Genomic DNA, 27,446 nt, shown 5'->3' on the forward strand with positions numbered 1-27,446 from the left:
AAATATATTTACAAAGGAAAATAAGTGACTTAATTAGTTTTAAAAATTGGTAAATTTAATTTTAAAAGTTGGTATATTTCATGTTTGAGAGTAATATTAGAATTTGGAAAAAGGGTGTAGTACTTTTTAATGATTGGTGCTTTGGGGATTTCAACATTGCACACTACTGACCTCTTTACTTTGCCAAAATTAGAATGTAATTACATTTATATATGTGGTACAGCATAGTATTTATACATATAGTTATATCAGAGTATGGCATTGAGTTTTGTTGAATCTTTGAATTGTAGTGACTCATTATGTGCTTTGATTGGTGTCTTCTCCTATGTCATTAATAGTTGTTTCTTTAGTATCAGTAGGATTTAGGTGCTTTAGTGGGTTAGTAATAGTATCGTTGCGTGAGAAAGGTTATAGAATGAACATTTTTGATTGCTTTGTGCGCTTATGACACTGTACATGCTTAAGATTTACACTTTATTACAATAAAAGTTACAATAAACTTTGTTTCCGGGTTGTCTAAAGCACGTGCAGCGACGTCAGAGGAGGGACAAGGAGTGACGTCGTTCTGCCAGTCAGAGGCGTGCTGCGTTCAGGATCATCAGTAAACTTGAGCCCCGTCTGTCAATCATTTCTGACGTTTGCTGTTAGGATGAATGTTTAATTTTGGTAATTAAAATACGCACTTTTACAACTGATACATAGCATACACAAGGACAACCGGTACTGGCAAATTCGTAAAAAAAAAAACAACAACTTATGTTTGTAAAAAACAAAAATGATATATGTTGCTATGCTAATTCTCAAAAAAAAAAAAAAGACTAGACAAAAACTTGCTTAAATACTTTCCCAACAATGAAAAAGGATATATTTGCAAGTACTCATTTAAATAAGAAACAATAAAAGTTGAATAAAAATAAAGTTGTAAGCAGATAGTTATAATTAGATATAGCAAAATTAAAAATAATTTCAATTTTATTAACCTCAAATATTACAATAAACAAAATGTTATTATTACAGCCAACTTAAGTTTACATCATTAATTACAACGATCTGTCTGAACGTAAAAATATCTTTACTATTAACAGATTCGACACAAAAAAAAAAACACGTGAAGATCACACATAAATAAATATTCATGAGAAAACAAAAACGTATTACTGTTATAAAACACATAAAAAACGTAAACTATTTTTGTCCCGTGCGTAAACGATTGCCAAATTTCCCAGAGAAAGAGAAGGCGGCGCAGTACAACAAGGCCCAGTCCCTGAAAATCATTTGTTTTCTGTGGATCGCACGGACAGGATTGGACCACCGAGGTATCCGCCCACAAACACACAAGTGAAACATGCAGGAGGGCCAAAAATGAAGCTGTCAAACCCAACCACCAAACGAAAAGAGCTAAAAAGGGTTAGCAATCTCGGGAAGGCGCTGATCTAAAGCACTGCGCTGTTTTTACGCACGGCTGGTCAGTGCATTAAACCGAAACGTGTTAAGATATCTTATGCAAATAGTGTAATAAAAGTCTAACAAAGCTGATTTTGTAGTAAATGCAGGAGAAAATGTTGGGTACCAGCGGCTGCGCGCTCGGGACGGGGAAGGGAAGGGAAGGGGAAGGGGAAGCGACACTGCTGCTGGCGCGTCGGAAAAAATGTGGATCATGGCTCGGCGTAGCGAAATGGTTGGCTGGAGAGAGAGGAGCTGCTGCGCGTTGAGTGGAGGGATGGAGGCGGGGGGGAAGGAGCATCTCTGCGGGGACTGGAGCTGAGGACGGACGGCGCAGTGCTGGCTATCGTTCAACCCTCCCCTTCTTCCTCCACAACGACGCCGGAGCGAGAGCCAGAGACACAGGTACAACAAAAACTCGGTTTCATAACACAAAACAAAGAGAGCGAGCGATAAACACAGCGACGCACAGCTGAAAACCGACTAAATTTACAGTAAGTCGTGTTTATTTTTGTGGAAAATCTTTGCCCGCTTCGCTTTGTACATCCGCCGTGAACGGGAGCGCACGGGGTCGCCATACCCGGAATTCATGTCCTCTACGCGGGCACAAGATTGAACGAGACACCGCTGGGTAAACGCGTTGTTTTTGATGAAATAACACATCCTGGTTGTTCTGTGGTCATTTCCATAAACGAAACTCGAGCGTTCGTGCTTTTGTGGGTTGTTTACGTGTGGAAACTCGTGGTGCTTTCCGCGCCGAGACCTCCATGCGGCTGTCGGCGGAACAACCAGCCGCCTCTGTCCGCTCAGCCATCAGGGATCTCGGTTTAATATCTGAGCGCGCATAGGCTCGCCCTCTCTCACCCCCTCGCTCTCTCTAGCCCTGAAGAACCAGCGGAGGACCACGGAGGACCGAGAACCCGCCTTCCTGCTGTCCTGTACGCGCTTTTGGACCGAGGGGTGTCTGTCTGATACGCCCCGGCTTTAGGTTGAGGCACGGTTTTGTCAGTTTGCAGTGCGCCATTGGACCTTGGCACGGTAGGTCTCCTTCTAGAGCAGAGCTGAAGCATGGCGGACTGGGGCTGTTTGTGCGCCAGTGAAGCAGTCAGCCGCGGAGAAGCGTTTCTAGACGCTGTTTTCCGTGTGTTTTAATCTAATCTATTCATACAAAGCCTTCAGGTGTATTTTCTAAGACATTTGTCTGATTTTACTCGTTGTTAGGTCGTGTTTTTCCCTTTCTTGGCTGCCCCATTCCCTCCTGGTGCTGTAGCCGTCCATCGTGACACTATTTCGGGCAATGCTCTTAGACGTTTCCAGGCGTGTTTTGCCTGTAACTATCGCGTTTTATTTGTGTTATCATACTTAAACCACATGGGTAACATTGTTAATATAGCTACACGGATTAAACTGTGATTTAAGTGTTATTTTACATTTTTTAGCAAAAAGAGGGCATGTTTTGCACGTTGATTTTCACAGCACGCGACCGTTCTAGTAGTTTCGATTCCATATGTTTCGTAAACGTTTGAAAATCTCGTTAAATATCTGTTATAACGAGTCCAATTGCTTAGTTTTGGTGGTTATGACTGGCTGAAATGGTGAAAACGGCGTTGTTTGTGTGGCTTGGTCGTGCGGGAGACGCCATGGTGAGCTGGGGCCATGAAGGACACCGCGAACAACGACCAGCCGCCATCATGGAAGCACGACTCGGCTACGCCTTGTTGAAGAATGCACTCCCTTTTCCTGATTACACACCGCGCTAAAACGCCAAATATTCGAGTAAAACTACACAAACTCGACGCAGGTGGCCAAAATACTTGATTAGAGCTAAATTTTATCGTTTAAACGGGGATAAACGAACAAAGAAAACGGTTGGCGGAGCTAGACGGCGGTTGACGGTTGGCGGAGCTAGACGGAGCGCGTGGCGGTGATGAGGCCCCTTTGCCGAGCAGTGAGTGGCGCATTTGGCCGCAGTGCTCCCATCCTCCAACTCATCGCCGTCGGAGAGAGCGAAGCAGATCCCCCCGTCCGTCCTTTCTTGGTCAGCTGGTCGCCTACAGCTGCCTGTCCGTCCACGTCCATTCGCTTCCTCCTTCCGTGGATCCTCCCCACCTCCGCTCCGGCTCCAAATCCTCCATTACCGCATAGACCGAGCGAGAAAATGGTTGGTCGCTCCTCTCTGTCCGCGATACTTATATTGTGTAATAAGAATAGTGCTGTTGCGCCGGATTCCTCGTGGCACTATTTTTGCTCGCGCTCTTCGTAGTCGGAGCCAGTCGAAGCTTAGTTGAAGCGCTCTGCAGTGTTATTTGAGATTTGAAGCCGTCACAAGCATCGCCTATGTCTCACCATGGAGCGTAAACGTTTAAGGGGCGGTGTAATGAACATAAACCATTATGTCCACGCGCGCTCGGGAATCTGGGACCAGTGCGCACTATTCACCCAAGAAATTACACTTTTATAAAAAAAAAAAACAAAACACTTTTATATTCAAGTTTGACAAAAAATGATTAATTAATTTTAAAAAAACAAGGTTTCCATTAAGTCACATTACAATTTCGAAATGTAATTAAAAAGGCAAGTGATAAGATATCTTAATTAGATTTGTTCTATTGTACTTAGTGGTTATAAAAGTTTTTAATCACATTGGGCTTTGCATGTCTGAGAGTTTCTCAGCCAAATATTTCCAGATCATTGGATTGGAAGGGATGGACCAGATATCACACCTCTGCATTTCTTTTTATGGGGCTGTGTTAAAGATATTGTGTATCGAACAAAGATACCAGACATAACTGAACTAAAGCAAAAGATACAGATGCGATTGAACCATTGATGAGGCTCTGCTACAGCGAACATGGTAAGAAATCCAGTGACGTCTTGATGTGCTTGATGGGGCCAAGTCGCAGGGGCAGCAGTCTAAGCAGGGACTCCCAGACTTCCTTCACCCCAGACACATCCTTCAGCTCCTCCGGTGGGACCCCAAGGTGTTCCCAGGCCAGCTGAGAGACATAGTCCCTCCAGCGTGTTTTGGGTCTTCCCCAGGGCCTCCTCCCAGTGGGACATGCCCGGAACACCTCACCAGGGAGGCATCCAGGGGGCATCCAGGGGGCATCTATGGGGCTATGTTAAAGATATCATGTATGAAACAAAGATATGGGACATAACTGAACTAAAGCAAAAGATACAGATGCAATTGAACCATTGAAGGGGCTCTACTACAGCGAACATGGCAAGAAATCCAGCCTCATCTTAATGTGCTTCTAAAGGAGCTCATATAGAGGTGGATTAAATGAGATCAAACACTTTGAAAACCACTGAGTACAATAGAGTACAAGTCTGATAAAGATATCTTATCAACTGCCTTTGTAATAAATGTTTTAAATTGTAAAGAGACTTTATGGACACCCTGTATATTCATAGGTCTCAGTGTCAATTTTACATGCAACATTTTGAGTTTTTCCCCCATTCAAAACATAAAATATTTTGTTTTAAATTGTTAATCACCACGACAACAGTGCATAATTCTTAATTGTAGGTGAACTCATGAATAAACCATTTGTGTTTTGAATTAGATTTCTTATCTAACGTAATAATAATGTTCTTGTTTTTGTAGATAAGCTGTACATCAACAAATGAATGGAGATATGGAGGCCGCCACCCAGGACCAAGGTGAGACCTCGAGATCACATGGTCAAAAAGGAAACGATAGTGAGATATTAAGTAAACCTACTATTGGACAGTTTCAATTCAAGTTTATTTTTATTGCACATTTAAAACAACTTCAGCTGCTTCATATAAAAGTCACACAAAAACAAATGTACAGATAACATAGAATATATTAGTGTCTTATTGCTCTTTTCCTGTTAGCTAGTATTAAATGCCAGGGAGAAGAGGTGAGTTTTCAGTCTAGTCTTAAACTGCGTGAAAGACTTGAGAGAATCTGAAAGACAGAGGGTGCTGTTCCATAGTCTGGGCAAATCGTATGAAAGATTCTGTATTTGTGAAACATCCATGGTCTGTGTGTTGCAGTGTGGGGACAAGATGACCTCCTAAAACTTCTTGAAGCGATGAAAGTGGCCCTTCCTCAAAAAGACCTGACAAAGTACAAAACATCGGAGTCCCACCTTGACTGGCAGAAGGTCGCATTCAACACCTACACTGCAGACATGTGCAAACAGAAATGGCTGGAGGTTTCTAAAGAGGTCAGTAACTTAAAAAAAAAAATCAAGTTCAAATTCTATGATCATATTTTGAATTTGCATTATATTTTTCCCTCTTATATTAGATCCGTAAATTCAGGACCCTTACCGAGCTAATTATTGATGCTCAAGATTACATAAAGAATCCTTATAAGGGCAAGAAGTTAAAGGTAAGTTCTATCAGTTTGCCTCCATAAGTTTCTTTATGTAGACATTTAATTTAAAACAATAAAGTAATACATTTTTTATCAACAGAAACATCCAGATTTCCCTAAAAAGCCTTTGACGCCATACTTCCGCTTCTTCATGGAGAAGAGGGCCAAGTATGCAAAGTTGCACCCTGAAATGAGTAACCTCGATTTGACAAAAATTCTCTCAAAGAAATACAGGGAACTCCCAGACAAAAAGAAGGTATGAAACAAAGGTGATTTTAGTATGATCAGTCCAGTTAGTAAGATTATTAATAGACTGATGTTTCTATTTCTATAGAAAAAATACGTGGATGACTTTGTGAAGGACAAAGAAATGTTTGTACAGAGCATGATGCGGTTCAGGTGTGTGATCTAAGGAATACAAGTCTACAATCTGCATTTGCAAATCTATAAATGTTTAATTATTGTGTGGTTCAGGGAAGAGCATCCAGATCTGATGGAGAACATGACAAAGAAGGCTTCAAATGTCCCCGAAAAGCCCAAGACGCCTCAACAACTGTGGTACAACCATGAGAAAAAGGCCTTCCTCAAGACACACCCAGATGTGAGAGTGTTTTCAGACAGTCACTATGCTACACTATAGCATTATTATGACAAAATATTGATTTAAAAATTTATATAACTTGTATAAAACATTGTAGCTCATTAAAAGAAATTACATAAGCTGTTTGCAGAACATTCATTAGGAAAAAAAAAGATGTTGCAAAGCTCTGATGTTAGACTGTATATATAAATGGACATAGCTATCCTGCAAGCCGCCACGTTTCAAATAGGAAGTGCTCATGGGCGCATTTCTGGTTCTATCGACTTAAGGGTGGCGTCACACTCACTTAGTCCACTTCTTTACACAGTCTATGGGTAAGACACACCAACACAGCAGCATAGGTACATAAATGAAATGCTAACAAAATAACAGATTTGGTGGAACTTGATACTGTTAACCTTTTTACATCTGCAGTGAATAAAAAGCTAAATATTTCTTTCAGGCAACCACAAAAGACATTAAAGACAACCTGGGGAAACAGTGGACGCAGCTGTCAGACAAAAAGAGGCTAAAGTGGATCGCAAAGTCTCTGGAACAACATAAACTATATGAGGTGCGGGCTTTGATTTCAGGTAATAAAATGTTTGAAATTGGCGCAGTAAAGTCATATTTTGTCATTGTTTTTAGGAGATAATGCGCGAGTACATCCAGCAGCACCCAGAGTTAAACATGACTCAACAAGATATCGTGAAGTCGACTCTGACAAAAGCGGAACGCCATTTGAAAGACAAGTCCGACGGTCGGCCTGACAAACCGCCACCGTAAGTTACATTCCCAAAACAAGCTAATATTGATTTGTTTTGCTGTATGTTTGAATAACACATGTATTCTTGCTTTCAGAAATGGCTACTCCATGTTTTGTGCCGAGCTTATGTCCAGTATGAAGGACGTCCCCAGCACAGAACGCATGGTGATGTGCAGCCAGAGGTGGAAAATGCTGAAACAGGGCGAGAAAGACGCCTACCAGAGGAGGTGTGAACAGAGGAAGAAGGAATATGAAATTGAGATGCACCGGTTTCTAAGCGTAAGCCTGTTTTGTTTACAAATGTATTATTTAGTTTATTTTTTACCTACTTCTAATTAATGAGCTTGTTTTTGTATAGACATTGCCAGAGGTGGAACAACAACGAGTCTTGGGTGAAGAGAAAGTTGGAGTAAGGAGAGGCACTGGAGCCAGCAGCCCAGCTTCTAAAAAGAAAAGCAAGGCAAAGGTACTTTTAAAACATCTTTTCAATGGAGAATTTGAGAAAAATTTTGCTACTCATATAAAGTAGGTTCATTTAAAAAGGTTGTAAGCCTAATATACATATACTTAATCAAAGGGATCATTGTATCAGTATATACGCTTACAAATGGGTAGGCGTTGTTTATAGTGAATTTTATTTACCGCATTTTACATTTCTCGTGGGGTTGTCGGCAGAGCTTATCAGTTCATTAGTTACTCTGTATTCTAAACAAATGGTTAGCCATGAAAAAACCCACATTGGTCGATCTCTAGTTCTATGTTCATGTGACTAATGAGTCAACACCGATTCTCTGGAGGCTTTAAAACAGCTCTGTAGTCTGAATGTATTTACTGTCAACATCAGCAGCCCCATGCAAAACAATACAACTCGAATGACAATGGCAGCACCCACGGCAACTTCCAGAATAAGGTCAAGTTTGACTAAACCTCTCATGTTTTGTAACACAGGGCAACGCAGAGAAACCCAAAAGGCCGATTTCAGCCATGTTCATCTTTTCTGAGGAGAAACGCCAAAAATTACAGCAGGAAAGACCAGATCTCTCAGACAGCGAACTTACAAGACTCTTGGCACGAATGTGGAATGAGCTGCCTGACAAGAAGAAGGTAGTTAAGTGAAAAATTGAAACAAGAACGACCTATTAGGTTTGGTATTTCAGTCAAATTCAACTCAGTCCTTGTTTCAGGAGAAATATAAACGCTTAGAAGCCGTTCTGAAAGCAGAGTCCGAAAAGGAGAAGAATGTGGATCGCAGCCGTCTCCCGGATCCACCCAAAACTGCTCAGGACATCTGGCAGCAGAGCGTCATTGGAGACTATCTCGCCAGGTTTAAGGTATGAACTTTAGTTTGCCAATCTCATTATTTGCAGCCATCAAGTTTAATAGGAACTGAAATGCATTTTTAACTCGTATTTTTGCCAATAGAATGACCGGCCAAAAGCACAAAAAGCCATGGAAGCGACTTGGAGCACGATGGAGAAAAAGGAGAAAATCATGTGGATCAAAAAGGCAGCAGAGGACCAGAAAAGATACGAGGTCTGAGCATTTCACAGAACAACAGAATATAGTATATGTCATTATACTGTTATTTAACAGTTTAAAATCAAAGTTATCATTTTAATATAGAAGCAAACCTTGTGTCCCATATCTCAGCCCTTCGTTTCATAACAGGCGAGAAATTAAACCCATCACTGTTCACTTTATGAAAAAGTAGGTTGGCCATCGCTATTTGTCAGAAGAGAAAAACACTGTATAAAATGTATTTATAAGGCACTACGACGACAGACTGACTCAGTATCTCACCTGTCTGTTGAAATTTGATACGAGAACTTTTAATACAAGATGTCTAAAAACTGACTGCGCTAGAACTGAAATGGGGAAAAAATGGAATACATTTCAAAGACATTTAAAACTGGATAGATCGGTGCCACTAATGCAGTTTAATAATCCAATGATAAACATTATAATCACACCTGCTCCTGTTTTAATGTTTTAAATGGACCTATGCAGTTATGTGTTTGTATTTGAACAGGGCGCTCACTGGGCTCTCTATGTATAAATAAAGACACATGAAATATAGAGTGTAGAGCCAGTTGTAAATGAATTTTCTTATCCTTCATAGAGGGACCTGTGTGAAATGCGTTCACCGACTGCAGCGGCCATCGCCTCAGGGAAGAAAATGAAGTTTGAGGGTGAACCTAAGAAGCCACCATCGTACGTCCCTCTCGCCCTGTAGTGAAAATACTCTTGTTAAAGCAATCGCCAAATGTACTAAAATATATTTTGGTTTTTTTTCTTCTTGTTTAGAAACGGATATCAAAAGTTTTCTCAGGAAATGCTATCCAATGGAGAGTTGAATCACCTCCCGATGAAGGAGCGAATGACTGAGATTGGCAGCCGCTGGCAAAGGTTACCTCAGAAAGACAAAGACCGCTACAAAAAGATAGCAGAAGAGAAGCAGAAACAATACAAGGTCCTGCTGGAACAGTGGCTAGCGGTAAGACGGCCTTACAATGACTACAATCGCAATAACTTTGAACAGTGATGGGAAGAAAACAAAAACATGAGATATATTTAGAAACGGCTTTATTATTGTTGCTCTGTTTGTTATGCATTCATTTATGTCTAATCTGAGAAGGGAAAATCTCACTACTCACTCAATACTGTGTAGTTCAAAGACAAAATTACATGAGGAAATACTGCCGCCATGTATTCCTTTGAGCTTAGGAAAGTAATTGTATTCTGGTTCAGTTATTCTTTCATTTTCAGAGTACAGTTAGGCCTGTCACAGTAATTACAATATCAACTCATCGTTCCATATATGAAAGTTGGAACTATATGTATAGGGGCTCAATATTTCTTTGCAATAGTGGGGAGATTTTAGCTTTTTTGTGTGTGTGAAACGATTAAAAGATTTGAGCTGTAGAAGGTTGAATAAATTACTTCTTTCCGAATTAAAATAAAATGGGGAAAAAAAAGAACACGTATTATACACACACATTCCTTCCAGTTAAAGTATAATCTTTTTCTCTTTTACACATGGGGAATCAATGACTTCTATGGCTAATTGATTCATTCTGTATTAACTGCATCTTGTGCCTTTTACTGATATGTTTATATTTAGAAATAGGTCACTGGGATTCTCCTGCTTTGTGTCAGTGGCAGCAAGTAGCTTCAGTATTATCGTTTATGGTGTTATTTCTCTATAGCAATGTATTGTGCTTCAAAATGTTTTATTCTAACAGGTCTAAATACACAAACTCAAAATTAGTACTCTGAATGTCTATTTTTGGTACATGAAATTCATCTGTCTACTTTTAGTACTACCTAATTTATTTCATTTTGGTGTTTTTTCCACAGAGTTTGTCATCACAGGAAAGAAATACATACAGAGAATACAACTCACAGGTAATGGAAGTCATTATGAATCAGTAAGAGCATATATGAATGGAACTCAACAGTGAGCGCCCACCCCACGATCCTGGAACAAAATTTCCCATTAATTTTTCTCATAGACCTTCTGAAAAAAAATTCAAATCTGTTTCTGAAACTTTATCAATTGCCACGTTATTAAAACATTTAGCATAATATTGCATTTTAAACTGCCTTTTTGGGCTTAAAACTGTCACATTATGGATATTAGTGTAGCTGGTTTGCACGTAGCTGCTGGTTAGCCTCCGCAATGCCTTTGAACTCTTAATATTAAAATTTCTCAAAGCATCTATGGGAAAAATGGAATCCTGAGGGAGCGTTGCTGTTGAGCTCCATAGTTATCAGGTTGTTTTTTAATTAACGTCTGGCTTTCTTACAGAAACGCAAACCTTCAGCCAAACCCGGTGGACCCAAAGCCAAAACAAAGAAATCTGTGAGTACTCTCACATATGTTTGTTGTTTAGTCTGTTTATATTTCTGTAGTGTAACTTAACCTGCCGTTATACCAGGAGTCTGAAGAAGAAGAAGACGACGATGATGATGATGACGACGATCAGAAGGGCTCCTCTGACGCCGACTCCTCCAGCGACGATGAAGAGGACGATGATGACGACGATGTGAGTGAAGGGAGGAAGGCTTTGTGGATTATAGTTGAGAAGAATTGGGGTAGTTATGGATGTAGAAATGTAGAATTTCATAACATGTTGCCATAATATAAATTATACTGTTTTGAATAGTTAAAATGCTGCTTAGTCTATACCAGAAGCTCTAAGTATGTGAAACCAGTAACACCATGTTGATTTAACTCCAAACCATAGACTGTATATAAAAGTGGACTAAGAGAGTATGACGTCACCCACAGCGTTTGGCTCCAGTCAAATGAAGCTCACCGAGGCTAAAGCAGTTATAGCGGACAATTTGGAGCTGAGTTGCATATAAGGAAATCCGACCGCGAGTATCATAGTAACCAAAGAGCCAATCTGGAGCGAGGTAGTTGAAGGTAGTTTGGCAGAGGGCAGGCGCTTTGCAACAGGTTTGATTGACAGTATTGCTAACGCTAGCCGGAGTGACCTCTGGGAAAGAAGACAGCTGATTTGTCTGTTGTTAATGTTCACATCTTGATTTACAGACAATAATGAAATAAAAACACCAAGATCATGTAGAGCAGATTAACTAAAACATTTTAAGACCTAAATTTATGAGAGTCACTGCAGCAGTCGCAGAGAGAGGGGACACAGTTTTCTGATGTTAAGCGAGCCAGAGTTGATGGAGCGGGAAACGTGCCCACGATCACTTTCTATTTGGAACGCAGTGGTTAGCACATTAGCTATGTTCATTTATATATACAGTCAATGCTTCAAACTGTCAGAGGACCCTGAGTAACACCAGAAGACCAACTACCACCAGACATCAATGATACACAAACCACAATTTGGGAAACACTTTTCTATGCAGTTTATAAAAAACATTGTCTTATTGTCTTATTACAAAAGGGCTATAGTCTATGTTGCGTCTGCTTTTTACTGCGACTACCAGACAATAGTGCATTTTAGAGGCCTCTTTTTGTTATGGAAAGTTAATATTGTGAGTTGGCAGCGCTAAATACATTTGTCCTTATATAGAGGGATGATGGTGACGAGGATGACGAAGATGACGACAGCGAAGAAGATGACGACGACGAGGCGGAGGACAAAGAGAACAAGTCGGAGGACAGCAGCAGTGAGTCCGGCTCAGGTTCCTCAGACTCGGACTCAGACTGAAACGGACCTACAGAGTCCCACATGAACTGAGCAGCGCTGAGCTGAGCCAAGAGTCCAGGGAGCTCCGCCACTGTGCCAACCCTGCACCCCTCCTGCCATCAGAGGGCGCCCTCACCTGTGTCTCATACACATTCACTCATCACGGCTGTGGTTTTCGTCCAGGAGACTGCTCGGTCCAGTTTCCTACCTTCCACAGCACGGCCCACTGACTCCAGTACAAGAGGCGTCCCACTGGTTTGGTGATGCCGTTCACCTTTGACCTCAGTTTAAAGGTTCATTGTAAAAGTTAGAGTTTTAATGTTTGGGGTAAATTGTTCTTTTATTTTCTTATTCTGATAAAGAGTTAGACATGAGTTGGGAGTTGTGAACAGGCTTTATGAAGCCAAAGATCACTTTAGGGAGGGCGGGTGCGCGGGGAACGGAACTATTGCACTCTTCAGAATGTTTCCTTTATTTTTTTTCCAAAATCTTCACCGTTATACTTTTAATTTTATGATGTAGATTTTATCTTGGTTTATATAACGGTGGTATTTTTCAGGAAAAAAAACAAGCCATTATGAATGTTTTTCTGTTGCTGGAAATATTCAAAATGTGTTTCCTCATGTTCTCGTTTTTCAGTCAGTGTCTGTATAAAGAGTTCTCGTCACTCAGGCTCATGTCTTGTTGTTTTGGATCATTGCAAACCTTTCTCAAATTTTTACTGTTAAAAAAAAAACAAACAGCTGCAGAGGTCAACAGGAGAAAAAAAGCAAATTTTATAGTGCCAATAATTTACTTTAAATGTTGTGCCTTTTTATGAAAATACGGTCTTTTGTAATTCTAACATAAACCTAGAAAATATTTTGTTTTATTTTTTGGCTGGAAACAAACAAGAGAGAGTTGACAGAAGACTTCATATAGACACTGTTCAGTCCATTGCACATTAGATTTCACTCGTCCAATTGATTCTTGGGCCTAAAACTGTTGAATATACAGATATACTGAACATACAGCGTCTACAAGACTCAGTGTTTTATTCTATATTTTTACTGTACATTTTTGGGCTTGTATATTGTCATTTTACACTTCATGTGCAGTTTGACGAGTTTTGCTTTGCGTTTTGGTCTGAAATCATTTGATTCGTTGAAGCTAATTAGGTTTGTTTGAGCTTTTAATGGAAGCGTCTGTAATCCAAATGTCTTTTGTTGGTTTTTATCAAAAGGCGTGCACTTAATGTAAATTGTGTGAATTCTTGTGCGTATTAGCACAGAGCTGTACATATGTGAGGGGATGTGTGTGTGTGTCTTTGCTGTTATGCTGTTGCACAATATGTTGTGACCACAGCGTGCATGTAAATCTATGGGGCGTCCTTCCAACACCATGAATGTAATTTTTTTTTTTTTTTTTGCTCAGTGCAGTCTAAATACTCACGTTACATACATTTACCAGCACACAAACATGGTAACTGTTATTCATTAATATTAAAACGTTTTCTTTATAATTTGACCGAAATAAAACCAGCGTAGACTTGTAAACATTTCATGGGGGAGGAAATGGCTGTAGTTTATACTATTATCCAGAACAGAGGGAACTGAATTACCAGATGTAATTACTGTACATAATGTTTTTGTATTGAGTGCTCATTGTTTTAAGTGTTTCATTTTGGCTTACGGTTAATTTGCCTGTTTTTGTTGTTCTGTTTCTTTTGTCAGTTTATAGAAATATCTCAGAGCAAAGCTTTACAAATTTGTACTGCAGAACATTTGACAAAAAATTGATGTTTTCTATAGCTGAGGGAAGTTCTTATGTCCTTGTAGTTGAAGTATTTGGGCAAATAAAAATCTTGAAGAGCCACAAACACTGTTTCTTTTTCATTTGGCACAGTGGGTCCCAAACTGTTTTACCAGTTGGTATAAAAGAACCAATACATCCCCCTGCTACTGAGAAGCTACTGTCTTGGGGGAGCAAAAATGTGATTCATAAAGATATTATAGAAGAGTGATTGTTAATAAATGGTCAAAAATGGTGCACCAGTGGTGTGACGTAAAGGTAGCAAAGTACTTAAGATCAAATGTGCACTTAAGTACAGATACCTAAAATTTGTAAAATACATAAATAAATATTCTTTACTGCACTACATTTGAGAGCAGTATCTGTACTTTCTACTCCACTACATTTTTGAACAAGATTGAGAAGTAAAAGCATTTTTCATTATTTTCTGAGACTTGCTAAAAAGGCTGAGTTTTTTTTTTTTAACACGTTCATAACTTAAGCAAACAAAAAGTGTTCAAATAAAAATAGCTAGAAAAAAAAACATTGATTTAATTGTTTCTGCTGAATTGTTTCTGTCTTCATCAAAATCTCTACATTTGAAGCTTTATAAAAGCCTCAAAATCTGTGCAAACTAATTTTACTTTTTACTCTTTAAGTTCATTTTAATACTTTTACTTACGTAGATTTTTAAATTTGATACTTTTACTTTTATTTGAGTATTTTATCGCTCCGGTATCTGTACTTTTACTTAAGTAACATAATTGAGTACTTCTTCCACCACTGATGAACATTTAACCTACAACCCTTTCATTATAATTCCAGTCATATCCAGTCATATTTGGATTTTTAAGAACCTTTTGGGGACCTTCTATTTACCGCTTCAATGCTTTGAGCTCTAGGTGTTGGGCGGGTCAGTTTTCAAATATATATATATATATATATATATATATATATATATATATATATATATTATTATTTTTTTTATTTTTTATTTTTTTATTAGAATAAACTGTCTAAATGTATAATGTATTACACTTGCCTTAGAGAAATGAAGGGGCAATATGGATGTTATTATTATTATTATTTATTTATTTTTTATTTTATTTTATTTTTTTCAAAAGCGTGCACAGGACATTCAAGGTCTTATCATGAAATCCAAAAATGTTCACAGTAATAAATGCGTCAACTAATTGGAACTTCAAAATAAAAGCACGTCTGCATCATAACTGCTCTTGAAGAATTAAATCCCGCAAGTGTTTTTTCCTGGGGGTTTATTTCCATAATTAATCGAGTAACAACATGCTAACATATATATATAATTCCGTAAATGATGAAGGGGGAATAGTGAACCCGTAACCGGAAATGCGAGCTTTTATTTTGTAGTACTAAAAGTGGGAACAGGATGTTTTCATTTCTGTGATTGGTTCTTCAGTGTCTGGGCCTTCGCGGTTATAATAACGCGTTTGCAACTGTTTAACAGAAATAGGGACTCTAAACAGGAATACTAAAAACTGTGGCTAAATAATGACAGAATGGATGTAGCGGAAGAAGGACGTAGTCATTTGTAGAGGCTTGTTTTAGCTGCGCGGTGGAGGTGCTGTGCCTCTGCTGCAGCTCTGGATCACTTTGAGCTGTGACCTATGGGCTTGACAGGGTAAGAGAAACAAACTGCACCTTAAATCAACCTAAAACATTACATTAGCATCCCTAGAGTTATTCTGGGATGCTAGGAACATGTCAAAAGGTCATGGGTTTGTGCTGTGGTTAGCATGCTAGCATCACAAACGGCTAACGTGCACAATTTGATTGTTTCTGTAAGTCCTTTTTTGTTTAATTCCATGGCTGTTCCGTTCGTTTTTTGCTAGCTTTTCCATTAATATATTTATCCACTAACACCAGTAACTTCTGACACATGCATCACCTGTCAAATGAGCAGTTTGTTCATTGAATGCAACTTTAACATTAAAAATCATTGAACTGCTGGATGCATACTGGAGTTGATCAGTTAATCGTGAAGTTTCTTGGTGCATGTTGTAAGAATCTGTTCAGTACATGTGCAAAGAGTTAAACCGGAACACGCAATGCTAATGAGAAAGAAGAAAACATGTCGAAACAATAAATTATGCCATGTGTCAATTTAAGTTTATTTATGTTGCACATTTAAAACTTCTTCAGCTGGCCAAAGTGCTTCACAAAAAAGCAAGGCAAGTTTATTTGTACAACACCATTCATACACAAAGTAATTCAAAGTGCTTAACAGAATAACAAAGACATTAAAATCACAATACTGTACAACAAATCAAAACATAAATGATCACAATTAAGCATCAGGCAATGAATATTAAAAGAGAAGAGTGCAGAATAAACCCCTTTCACTCATATACACAGCTAAACAGAACAACCTAGATTTAAACATTGTCAAAGTAGAGGCCTGTTTCACATCTTCAGAAAGACTGTTCCAGGGTGTTTTAGCTGCACAAAACTGAAACACTATTAATAACATGATAATTTTTTAAAAAAAAACAACATATAACATGATATGTAGGAAAAGAACAATAAAACACCAAGATATTACACCAAGATATTATAATAGCTAGTATTATATGCCAGGGAGAAGAGGTCGGTTTTCAGTATAGTCTAACGCTGCATTACAGACCGGCATGTTATTATCGTGTGTAACTGTCATGTTTCTTCTGTGGGTTTTTTTTTTGTTGTTTTTTTTTTCGTAAACTGACATCTATTTCTTTTCTTGCACCAGAATGAAGAAAGTTGTACAACACTTGATAACTTCATATAAAGTACGTTAGACACCGTTTATCATTTTCAAGTGTCTACTCCTACTGCTTGTACTCATTAACCATTTTCTGTTTTGATTGTGCAGAGGAACTACTCATTATCTTGCGATCAAAACTTCCCATCCAGATTTTCAAATGAAAATGGAGGATATGCCCCTGTCAGGCCCAGACAACACCAGGCTGGAGGTGAATGGAGAGCAGCAACCAATGGGGCTCAGAATGATAAAAAATTAGGACTGTTGCCATAGCGATTAACAATTTTTGACTGGGGAAAAGTCCTAACAATGTAGTGTTATGTATTTTTCTGTTAAATATTGAATTGTTTTCTTCATAGGCTTTGGTGCATGACATCTACTCAGAGCTGGTGGATGATGCCTGTTTGGGCCTGTGTTTTGAGGTGCATCGTGCAGTCAAACAAGGCTACTTCTTTTTGGATGAAACTGACCCAGAAAGCATGAAGGAATTTGGTTTGTGTGATGGCCTTATTAAAGTCTATTCCATATCAAAATATAGCTATCAGGAATGAGATCATAATTCATAAGTGCTTGGTGTCAGCTACTGTGCTTCACGATATTAAAAAAAAAAAAATCACAAATTTAAATTAAAATAAAATTTAATTAAAAAAAACAAATACATGTTTATTCAGTCATAACTGCATAAACAGAAACTAGACAGGCCTGTAATCAGTGCCACTCAGGACAAAAAAAGTCAAATTTTTTTCTTCAAAGCCCAAACACTTCTCCAAAACCACATACTTTTAGGCACGACAAGTTTATTTGTATAGCACAGTCTGTACACAAAGTAATTCAAAGTGCTTTACAGAATAAGAAAGACACCAAAATCACAATACAACAAAGCAAAACATAAGTAATCATCATAACACAAGTAATCATCATAACATTAAGAATAAAAGAGGCAGAATGAAACCCTTTCAGTTATATGCACAGCTGAACAGAGCCAGGATTTAAACATTGCCAAAGTAGAGGCCTGTCTCACATCTTCAGGAAGACTGTTCCAGGTTTTAGCTGCAGAAAACTGAAAACACTGATTCCCCATGTTTAGTCCTGGCTCTGGGCACCAGCAGGAGGCTGGGACTAAACAAACCAGAACGAAACCAGAACGAAACCAGGACTATACCAGGACTATACCAGGACTATACCAGGACTATACCAGGACTATACCAGGACTATACCAGGACTATACCAGGACTATACCAGGACTATACCAGGACTATACCAGGACTATACCAGGACTAAATGCATCAGCAAATATAATGTAGACTCTATAGAATATTTTGATATTGCAGGAGTATAAACCTGTTGTGCTTGTGTAACCAATCATCTTTTTGTAGAAATTGTGGACCAACCTGGAGTGGACATATTTGGCCAAGTCTATAACCAGTGGAAAAACAAAGAGTGTGAATGTCCCAACTGTAAAAGGCTGATCGCTGCGTCTCGCTTTGCCCCTCACCTGGAGAAGTGTCTGGGGATGGGACGCAACAGCAGCCGCATCGCCAACCGCAGGTACCGCTCACAAAATACTAACAAAATACTGATCACATATTCACTTGGGTTTGCAGTGTGTTTGATATTTGTGATACTGTTTTAAAGGCTAGCCACAAATAACACCATGAGTAAATCTGAAAGCGATCAAGAGGACAACGACGACCTGAATGACAATGACTGGTCCTACGGAGCAGAGAAAAAATGTGAGTCATATTTAAATATTTGAATGTTTTCAGTTTGTCCTTGTAAAGTTCATTTGATCTCACTTGGATTTGTTTGTCTACAGCAAAGAAACGAAAGCCAGAAAAGGTAAGGAAAAGGAGAGAGAGAGAAGGAGGGAGAGGGGGAGGAAGGAGCTCTGTGTTTTTATATATTTTTTATATTTTAACATATGTTTTTTTTATTTTTTTAGTAACGAAAGTTTTGAATAATTATTGTTAAACTTCTTTGTAGAATCAGACATCTCCAAGAAGGTCAAAATCACTCAAACATAAAAATGGTAACTGTTTTGTCTATTCTACCATATTGTGTTTGCTCAGTCACTTATATTCACAGCACTTATTTTTACACTCCAGGTGAACTTAGCGGCAGTGTCCCATCAGACGCCTATAAGGTGGCTACTTCATGTTCTACAAATGTAAATACATTTCTGTTGCTTTCATGTTTTTACAATAGCGCCGATATTTCTTTTGTTTTTAGTACAACTACAGCTCTGGTATTAACTACGAAACACTGGGCCCAGATGAAGTTCGATCTGTGCTAACAACGGTAAGCAAACGATATTACTACGCCGTGATAAATCTACATAAAAAATCTGTGTTTGTAATAGGGCCAGTGAATAACTAGAGTGATTTCAAGCCTTGTTTCTATTTTTGTTCTTTTAAAGGGCCCATTTTATTCTATTCTCTGATCTATGTTCTAATGTTGTTTCCTCATCACAAACAGACCTGGAGTTGTGTTTTATTTCATTCACACATGTTTAACACACAAACCCTTTATGTTTATTAGACTGTGTTCTTCTCTCAAACTGAAAATCTCTACTGAACTAAAGGTAAAGCGTAATTGTTTACCTGAAAAATTCTACTTCATGACATCACAAGGTGAAACAGAGCTTTTTGAGCTTTGGAGATCAGACTAACAGGACTAATGTTACTAAGTGTTTGTCAAACATGTGTGAATGAAACAAAACACAATTCCAGATGTGTTTTTGATGAGGTAACGACATCATAACATGACTAAAAGCTTACAAGAGTCCATTTTGCATAATATAGGACCTTTTTAATGTTTTTGATCATCTATTTCTTATGCTCAGCAATGTGGCGTGATCTCCGAACACTCCAAGAAAATGTGTAACAGGTAAGTGATTGTCTTAAGAGCTCGTGTTTGTGTAGCCTGTGTAGTACTAAACCAGTTCGCGATGTCCTGTTTGCATGTCTGTGAGAGCATGATCAGTTTCATTTGGTGTTTTGTTTGAAATGAAAATGATCATGTATGTTGGGACTAACGCAAGGGGAACACAAGTGGCAACCTAATTTTGAAGTCTGAAAATTAAAATTGGCCTTTTTTGCTTAAAAAAATTGAATACAAGTCTTCAAGGACAAACTCGGTGATCAAGAGCCGTAAACACTTCAAGTTGTTGTTGTTGTTGGATTAGTGATTCTCAAACTGAGTCGGGCTGTTCACTGTCGGAGTCTAAATATAGAACGTAAGATAAGGCTTTGTCTCCGATAAGCCAGGGCTAAACTGTAACAGAGTAATTAAAGGTCGTATATGTGGGACTGTTTTAGAATGTGATGATGTCATACTGCCAGATGGGGGCGCAAGAACCAGTTTTCCCTGCCCTATATAAAAGGTGAATTTACAAATGTTGAACCTGATCATTTCTATCAATGACTAGACTCAAGAACTCGCAATACTAAAACAGAAATCTGCATTTTAACATTTTTTTTCATTATGTCCGTCTGTATTAAATATTATTGGAATGTTTTGCTGTCACCTGAAACACAGCAGTATAGTTTATATGTGTGTCCTCAGAAGTAATTGGATTTAGATTCTTAAATATGATCGTACATATTTTTAACACAATTTGAAAGTTTATTTGTACATTTTTTGGTTTGGTTTTAAAGCCAGTTATCCAGTCAGAAAGCAGAATGTGCCCAGTTGGCAATTTGAAACCCAAAGGACTCTCTATGATATTATACACTGATTTGATACACTATTTTACAGCTAATGCCATGAAAAAGAGTCTGGTTCTGGTTCTGTCATTGGGCTTTCCCTGTTTAAATACATAATTGAAAATAAATGAAAAAAAAAATACTTAGGGCATTGACATTTTAAACTCTTTAGAAGCACTGTTACTACGACACATTTATGAGAACAAGGCGCCCCTCAGTTTGAGAAGCCCTGGTCCGGTCAGCGTGGTCACTGGTCGAGTCCGCAGGAGCGTGTCTGACCCCTCCCTGTACCACAGTGTGCACCAATGAAGGGGCAGGGTGACGTTTTAGGGATGTGTAATGCCACGCTGTGTCCCTCCAGGTCTCAGCGATGCCCCCAGCACACGGACGAGCAGAGGAGGGCCGTCAGGGTGTTCCTCCTGGGGCCGTCCGCGTGAGTGGTCCCCCCCCCCTCCTCCTCCCCCTATTCCTCTCTACTTCCCTTCTCCTGCTCTCCATTGTCTCTCTCCCTACTGTCCCTCCTCCCTCTGTCCTTCCTCTTTCTCTCCTCTTACTCCCCCTATTCCTCTCTACTTCCCTTCTCCTGCTCTCATTGTCTCTCTCCCTACTGTCCCTCCTCCCTCTGTCCTTCCTCTTTCTTCTTTCTCTCCTCCTACTCCTCCTGTTCCTTCTCCCCCCCGCTCATTCCCCTTCTCCCTCCTCCTCCCCTCCTCATTCCTCTTCTCCCTTCTCCCCCCTCCTCATTCCTCTCCCCCCCCCCATTCCTCTTCTCACTTCTCCCCCCCACTCTCCCTCTGTCCCTCCCTCCTCCTTCTCTCACTTCTCCCTCACCTTCCTCTCTCTCTCCCTCGTCCCTCTCTTTCTCTCTACTACTTCTCCCCCTCTCTACTCCCCCTCTCCCTCCCTCTCTGTCCCTCCTCAATCTCTCATACCCTTTCTCCCTCCTTCGCCTCTTCAACCTCTCTCCCTCTTTCCCTCCCTCCTCCCTACTCCCTGCTCCTCTCCTCCTCCCTCTCCCCCCCCCCACTCCCTGTCTTACCTCTCCTCTCTTTTTCCCTACACCCCCTCTCCCTCCTTCCTCCCCTTCTACTCCCTTTCCCCTCTCTCCTCCCTCTCTCCCTCCTTTACCTAAACTGTACATCATAGAGTGATGTCTGAGTGAGTGCTATTTACCCCCATGTTGTAGATGAGTTTTATAAATCCTTGGTTAGTCACTAGCAGCAGACGACAGCAGACCAGGCTTAAAGCTGCACCTTGTAACATTTCTGGTGGCGGGAACACCACCTGCTTGATCATGCTTGTCATTGCTTTGCCTGGAATGTTACAGAATACATGTTTTTTTACTACACAAACCTATCTTGAAAAACATGCACTCTTACTTACCTGTAACTTCACCTAGTGGCGTTACCCGATAAGTTTGATGTCATATGTTTGTGGAACATTCTAGGCAAAGCAATAATAACATCTCCATGGAGACTAGTAGGTGGAGGACGATTCGAAAGAGAAGTTACATGGTGTACCTTTAAAATAATGCCTGAACATGAAGTTAAAAATATTACAAAATATATGTCTTTTTTATTTGCAAAATGATTATACTGTATATTTTTTCTAATCTATTTTTACACTCATTTATTACAAAGAGTTTTTTTTTAAATATAATTGGATGATTTTGAATAATTTCTATATTTTGATTTGATAAACTTTTTGTTGATGATGTAATATTTCTGCCTCCACATTGACTCTCTCAGGCCTCCACTCCCTGACGCCGACGCTGTGACAGAGAGTGACAGTTTTGACATTCCCGATGGACAGAGCCTGATGAGCCGTTTACAATGGGAAGATTCACCTGACGTTTCTCCCACCGACTCTGCCTCGTCTAAAGCCAGTGAGTCAACGCTTTAACCTGTACAGCTTATTATAATTTACACAATTTAAATCACAATATTCATCTAAAACGACTTAATAAAAGAAACGAGTCTGCTGATTTCCACGTTAGAAAACTGCGGTGCCCAATTGAAGCTGACGTCGCTGTAAACGTCATCACAACAAAGAGCCGTGTAGCTGTCGGCGCCCCCTATGGACAGCTGCACATCACACTAGCGAGTAGCAGATTTTTAAAATTTGTACCAAAACGACTACGCGATGCTGCAGATTCCTACGAGTATCACCAATTAAGAAAATAAAACTGGAGAAGGAAATAAGTACTTCACAGTGGACGTGTATCAGTGGAGGTGAAAACGAGGATAGATTGACAAAATGGCATCTTGAAAATAAGCAATTAAAGATTACTCAAACATGAATTACTCTAAATAAAACTTCAAAGGCTCAATGAGAAGAAACAACTAGAACCTGGTTAGTCTGAAAGTGCTGAAAAGTAAATTTGCAGAATATATCTGATTTAACACTGTGAGTGACTTAAAAACCTCAAAACACAATTAATGAAAAGTGATGAGCGTCCTGCATATTCTCTTTTCTTTTTGAGGCTTTTGTTATGAACTCTTAGTAATTGAAATCTTTCTACTGTGTTGTTAATATAGAGAGGTGCAGACCTCAGAACAGCATGTTGAGTTCCTCAAATTTAATATATATATTTTTTATATTTCTTACATGAAATCCACCCTAACCCTCATTGAATACTTGAAGACTTTCTATAGTGTAGTACTAGAGAGGTGCTCAGGTATAAAACAGATTGACCACCCAAACTACCGGTATTTAACTGCAGGGGGCGACATACAAACCTGAGAATACACATTTGGTAAATAGTCACATTTTTATACAGCACTTTTCCACCTTCAAGTCACTCAAAGCTCCAACTTTCAGATCAGTGGACAAACACTCTACCAACTGAGCTCATGGAATCAAATGTAATCAAATATGTCAGCTAACCTTCTGCATGTATTTTTCCAGTTTTATCTCCGGGGTGTCTTTGAATGTGACCCTAACAAACACAGTACTTGTAGTAAACATAAAAGTAAACAATTTGAAGTGAATAAAACTGACCCAAACCTCAGATATTTCACAACTGCCTCATGAATTCTCCCAAAAACCTCCCGCAGGCACTAACCATTCAGACTCTCGAAGACCTAAGAAGAAGAAGAGGATGTCTCTGAGTATGAACAGCAGCAGCGGAGGAGGAGGAGGCGGAGGGGGTGGAGGGAGTGGAGGTGGAGGCAGCGCGGGAGGACCCTCTGGTGGTAACGGAGGAGGTAACAGCAGCAGCAGCTCTCAAAGTAACACCGGCTTATCGTCCAAAAAGAAGAGGCCCAAACCCTCAGGACCCTCCATGTCCAGTATCTACGACGACTGAACGCAGCAGCTTCTGATGACTATATTCTGATCATATCGATGGCTCTTAAACGGCGCCGATTCAAAAGAAGAAAGAAGAACGTAACGTGGGAAAAGTTTAAATTAAAAGTAAAGTTATGATCTGTAAATATTATAAAAACATTCACAGTAAAACATAAACTACAGAGACATTTAAGATACTATGACTATTACTACTATGACTACGACTACTACGACAACTACTACTACGACTACTTTGACTACTGCATTTAAGATATTGTCTAAGAGTTGATCCAAATAATAGCTGTTTTTATATTTACAATTATTATTATTACTACGACGACGACTACTACTACTATTACTACTACTACTACCACTACCATTACCATTAATAATAGCTAATACTACAACAACGACTAAAACTCCTACTGCTCCTGCTACTGCTAATACTAAATATTAATAATAATAGCTTGAAGTTGTAGCTTGAAGCACTGAAAACAGCATTTATTTCCTTTAAACAAAAATAAAATAAGACAGAACAGATCCAGACATGTTCTGTAGCTGTTGTTCATCTCTTAAGTAACTTCAGAACAGCTTTATATAAATAAAAATTCAAATATTATGAGACTTTCTAGTGCAACTATAGTAAAAACTCTTATTACATCAATGTACATGACCAACCAAGGATATCAGCTTAATCGATATTTGGAAGCTGATATCTGATCCATCAAGTTTTTCAGTATCGGTGCCTATATCAAATCAATCCCAAGTTTGATGTTTGAGCTTTTTGTAAATTTAAACGCCTACAATTCTGCATATTTTAAAAAGTCCCGTTTCAGCCCATGATGCGGTTTTGTGTTTCACTGTGAATAACTTTATGATATTTGTAGACCATAGCGTTTTAGTATAATTTTGGTTTTAAAAAGAAGAATTTCCACTTTCGTCTCATTTTGAAAGTCATCAGCCTCACATGTATATATCATAAAACAAGGGTGAATTGGCCAAGGCTTTATTTAACTTTGTAATAATTTAAAGACTGTTTTATTTTAGGCTCCAAATCGTAACACCTCCTTTTAATTTGACCTGTGTGAAATGTTACAGCGTTTCTTAAAAGGCCAATATTACATTATTCTCTGATCTGTTCTAATGTTGTTTCCTCATCACAAACAGATCTGGAGTTATGTTTTGTTTCATTCACACATGTTTAACACACAACCCCTGCATATTAAGAGTTCTTCTCCCAAACTGAAAACACTCTGTTTCACCTTGTGATGTCATCATGTGGTAATACAGGAAGTGCTCCACTGTGTTTGTAAATTCCATACAGCTTTACTATGATCATTGGATTATTTCAACCCTGGAATTGCACAAACTCTATTGAACAATAGGTCAAAAGTAGCTGCTAACTTGAAAACTACCACTTCATGACATCACAAGGTGGAACAGAGCATTTTGAGCTTTGGAGATGTAGACAGACTAATAATAAAGTGTTACTCAAACATGTGTGAATGAAATAAAACACAACTCCAGGTCTGTTTTTGAGGAGGTACCAGCATTAGAACATGGATTAAAGCTCACAACAGTAAATTTTGTGTAATATAGGACCTTTAATAAAAAATAAATTAAAAAAACCTAAAACGCTGTCATTTTAAAATTTTCAATGCTAGAAATTGGCCAAAGTTTTTATTATTTATGTAAAAAAAATATTTGAATTTGGAGTTGGATATGCATCATATTACAGCCCCAAAGGAATTATTATTATTAAGCAGGTCCATCTTTCTATAAATTGACCTTGACTTTTATTTTGACACGATTTAGCCTCTTCAAAATGGACACTTGACATTAGTTGATTTGAATGCTCACGTGTGGTTTTTGAGTCTGGATTTCTGGCATTCTATTGCACATTTGCCTGTGTGTTTGTATAGTATGCTCTGTTTTGTGAGATAAGCGTTGGTTTCTGTGTGGTGAGTGTGGTTCCAGGATGCAACCCATAGACTGTATATATAAATGGACATGGCTAACGCACTAGGCGCCGCGTTTCAAACAGGAAGTGATCATGGATGCGCTTCCGACTCCATCGACTACATGATCTGTAAATCAAGATATGAACATTAAAAACAGACAAATCAAACACCTTCTTTCCCAACATTGCTCCCGCTAGCGTTAGCAACAGGTTTGATTGACAGCATTACTAAGCACCCGCTCCCTACTAAATCAGTGGTGCGGGCGGGAAGGGGTGTTACCTTCAACAGCCTCACTCCGGATTGGCTCTTTGGTTGCTATGATACTCGTGGTCGGAATTCCAAATATGGAACTCGGCTCCAAATTGTCCGCTATATCTGCTCTAGCCTCGATGAGCTTCATTTGACTGGAGCTGAACGCTGTGGGTGACGTCACACTCACTTAGTCCACTTCTTTACACAGTCTGTGATGTAACCAGAACTATGCATCCTCGTGTGTGACTTTGTGAAGATGTTTGTGCCATTTTATCTTCTTTGTTTACAGCCGTGTATATTTAAGTTTTAATTTATCACTGCCTAATGAGTGATATGTAAATAGCGTTTGTGTTTTAATGCAGATTTTGATATTTGAGGAGCCACTAGGCAAACGGCACATGTATGTTTGTATGTATGTTTTTATGAGAAATGTGATGGAAATGGAATCATGATAAATACAACTTTTCTCTGTAGTAAAGCCGTTTCCCTCTTCATTTGGTCGTTAAAACTAAAATCACATTATCTTGGGTTGGTTTAGTCCATCACTGGGAACCTTCATGAGAGAAATTGTTCTTGAAATTGGCTTATTTAAAACCAGGTCTTTGTCAGCTAATATTAAAAAAAATATAAGTGTAGGTAACAGCTTCAATTGCTAATAAAACACAGATGCCTAAAAATTCTGCTTAAGTACATTTTACAGTGGATACTTTTTACCTTTATTTCACTACATTTTTCACTACAAATGGTCACATCTTTATCTTCTAGTGACTCAAAGCACTTCACACACTTCACACATCAAGGAACCACTCATCCATTCGCACACCATTGTACACAGACAATGGGCGTTCAGTGTCTTTTACCCAAGGACACAACAACAGCATTCATCTGTGGGAGCTGGAATCACATCGCCAACCTCAATGATGTTTATGTCAAGAGCAAGCAAACAAAAATAAATACACAAAATTCATATGAAAAACTGAGAAATTTTAATCAGTATCACTATATCAACGCTTGTGTGAAATACATTTACTTTTTACTCTTAAAGTATATTTTTAAACAAGTACTTAAATACCGATTTTTTTCACGTGATACTTTTACTTGAGTAACTTTTATCTCTGTATCTGTACTTTTACTTAAGTAACAAAACTGAGTACTTCATCCACCACTGCACCAAAGTACAACACTATAATAGCTGTTTAAACATGGAACTTTTTCATAATATTAACATTATAATGATTAATATCCAGAATATTGATAATTATAATGATATAATCGTTAATCGCTATTATTTTTGGCCATGATAATCGTGACACCAGATTTCAATATTGTCCCAGGTCATAATGTAGAACACCCCCAGAGCGATGAGCAAAGTATCAAAAACATGGCACCC

The 27,446-nt window shown here is 38.8% G+C and overlaps 2 protein-coding genes across 5 annotated transcripts; both read left to right on the plus strand.

Annotated features, from left to right (window-relative positions):
• The first annotated feature begins 1,334 nt into the window (after positions 1 to 1,334).
• ubtf (upstream binding transcription factor) lies at positions 1,335 to 12,981 on the plus strand. 3 transcript variants are annotated; one of them, XM_033970441.2, is made up of 20 exons: positions 1,335 to 1,848; positions 5,054 to 5,109; positions 5,470 to 5,642; positions 5,726 to 5,809; positions 5,895 to 6,050; positions 6,129 to 6,193; positions 6,269 to 6,395; positions 6,838 to 6,948; positions 7,023 to 7,156; positions 7,236 to 7,419; positions 7,499 to 7,606; positions 8,089 to 8,244; positions 8,325 to 8,471; positions 8,563 to 8,673; positions 9,260 to 9,351; positions 9,445 to 9,634; positions 10,498 to 10,545; positions 10,949 to 11,002; positions 11,079 to 11,186; positions 12,192 to 12,981. In XM_033970441.2, exons 2-20 carry the CDS (start codon positions 5,073 to 5,075, stop codon positions 12,327 to 12,329), a joined length of 2,223 nt encoding a protein of 740 aa, XP_033826332.1. In that variant the 5' UTR covers positions 1,335 to 1,848; positions 5,054 to 5,072; the 3' UTR covers positions 12,330 to 12,981. The 3 variants fall into 3 exon arrangements, with proteins under 3 accessions (XP_033826332.1, XP_033826331.1, XP_055079595.1); XM_033970440.2 differs by lacking the exon at positions 1,335 to 1,848 and adding an exon at positions 2,064 to 2,481; XM_055223620.1 differs by lacking the exon at positions 1,335 to 1,848 and adding an exon at positions 2,064 to 2,481 and having other exon boundaries at positions 11,082 to 11,186.
• Positions 12,982 to 15,460: 2,479 nt separating this feature from the next.
• atxn7l3a (ataxin 7 like 3a) lies at positions 15,461 to 26,531 on the plus strand. 2 transcript variants are annotated; one of them, XM_033970950.2, is made up of 14 exons: positions 15,461 to 15,735; positions 16,840 to 16,879; positions 16,963 to 17,062; positions 17,211 to 17,343; positions 18,228 to 18,399; positions 18,487 to 18,584; positions 18,668 to 18,690; positions 18,835 to 18,880; positions 18,957 to 18,994; positions 19,081 to 19,149; positions 19,694 to 19,737; positions 20,917 to 20,988; positions 22,304 to 22,440; positions 23,612 to 26,531. In XM_033970950.2, exons 3-14 carry the CDS (start codon positions 17,012 to 17,014, stop codon positions 23,860 to 23,862), a joined length of 1,134 nt encoding a protein of 377 aa, XP_033826841.1. In that variant the 5' UTR covers positions 15,461 to 15,735; positions 16,840 to 16,879; positions 16,963 to 17,011; the 3' UTR covers positions 23,863 to 26,531. The 2 variants fall into 2 exon arrangements, with proteins under 2 accessions (XP_033826841.1, XP_033826842.1); XM_033970951.2 differs by lacking the exon at positions 20,917 to 20,988 and having other exon boundaries at positions 23,612 to 26,530.
• The last annotated feature ends 915 nt before the right edge of the window (positions 26,532 to 27,446 follow it).

This window comes from Periophthalmus magnuspinnatus, chromosome 8 (genome assembly GCF_009829125.3).
Source record: "Periophthalmus magnuspinnatus isolate fPerMag1 chromosome 8, fPerMag1.2.pri, whole genome shotgun sequence".
NCBI classification, from domain to species: Eukaryota; Metazoa; Chordata; class Actinopteri; order Gobiiformes; family Gobiidae; genus Periophthalmus; species Periophthalmus magnuspinnatus.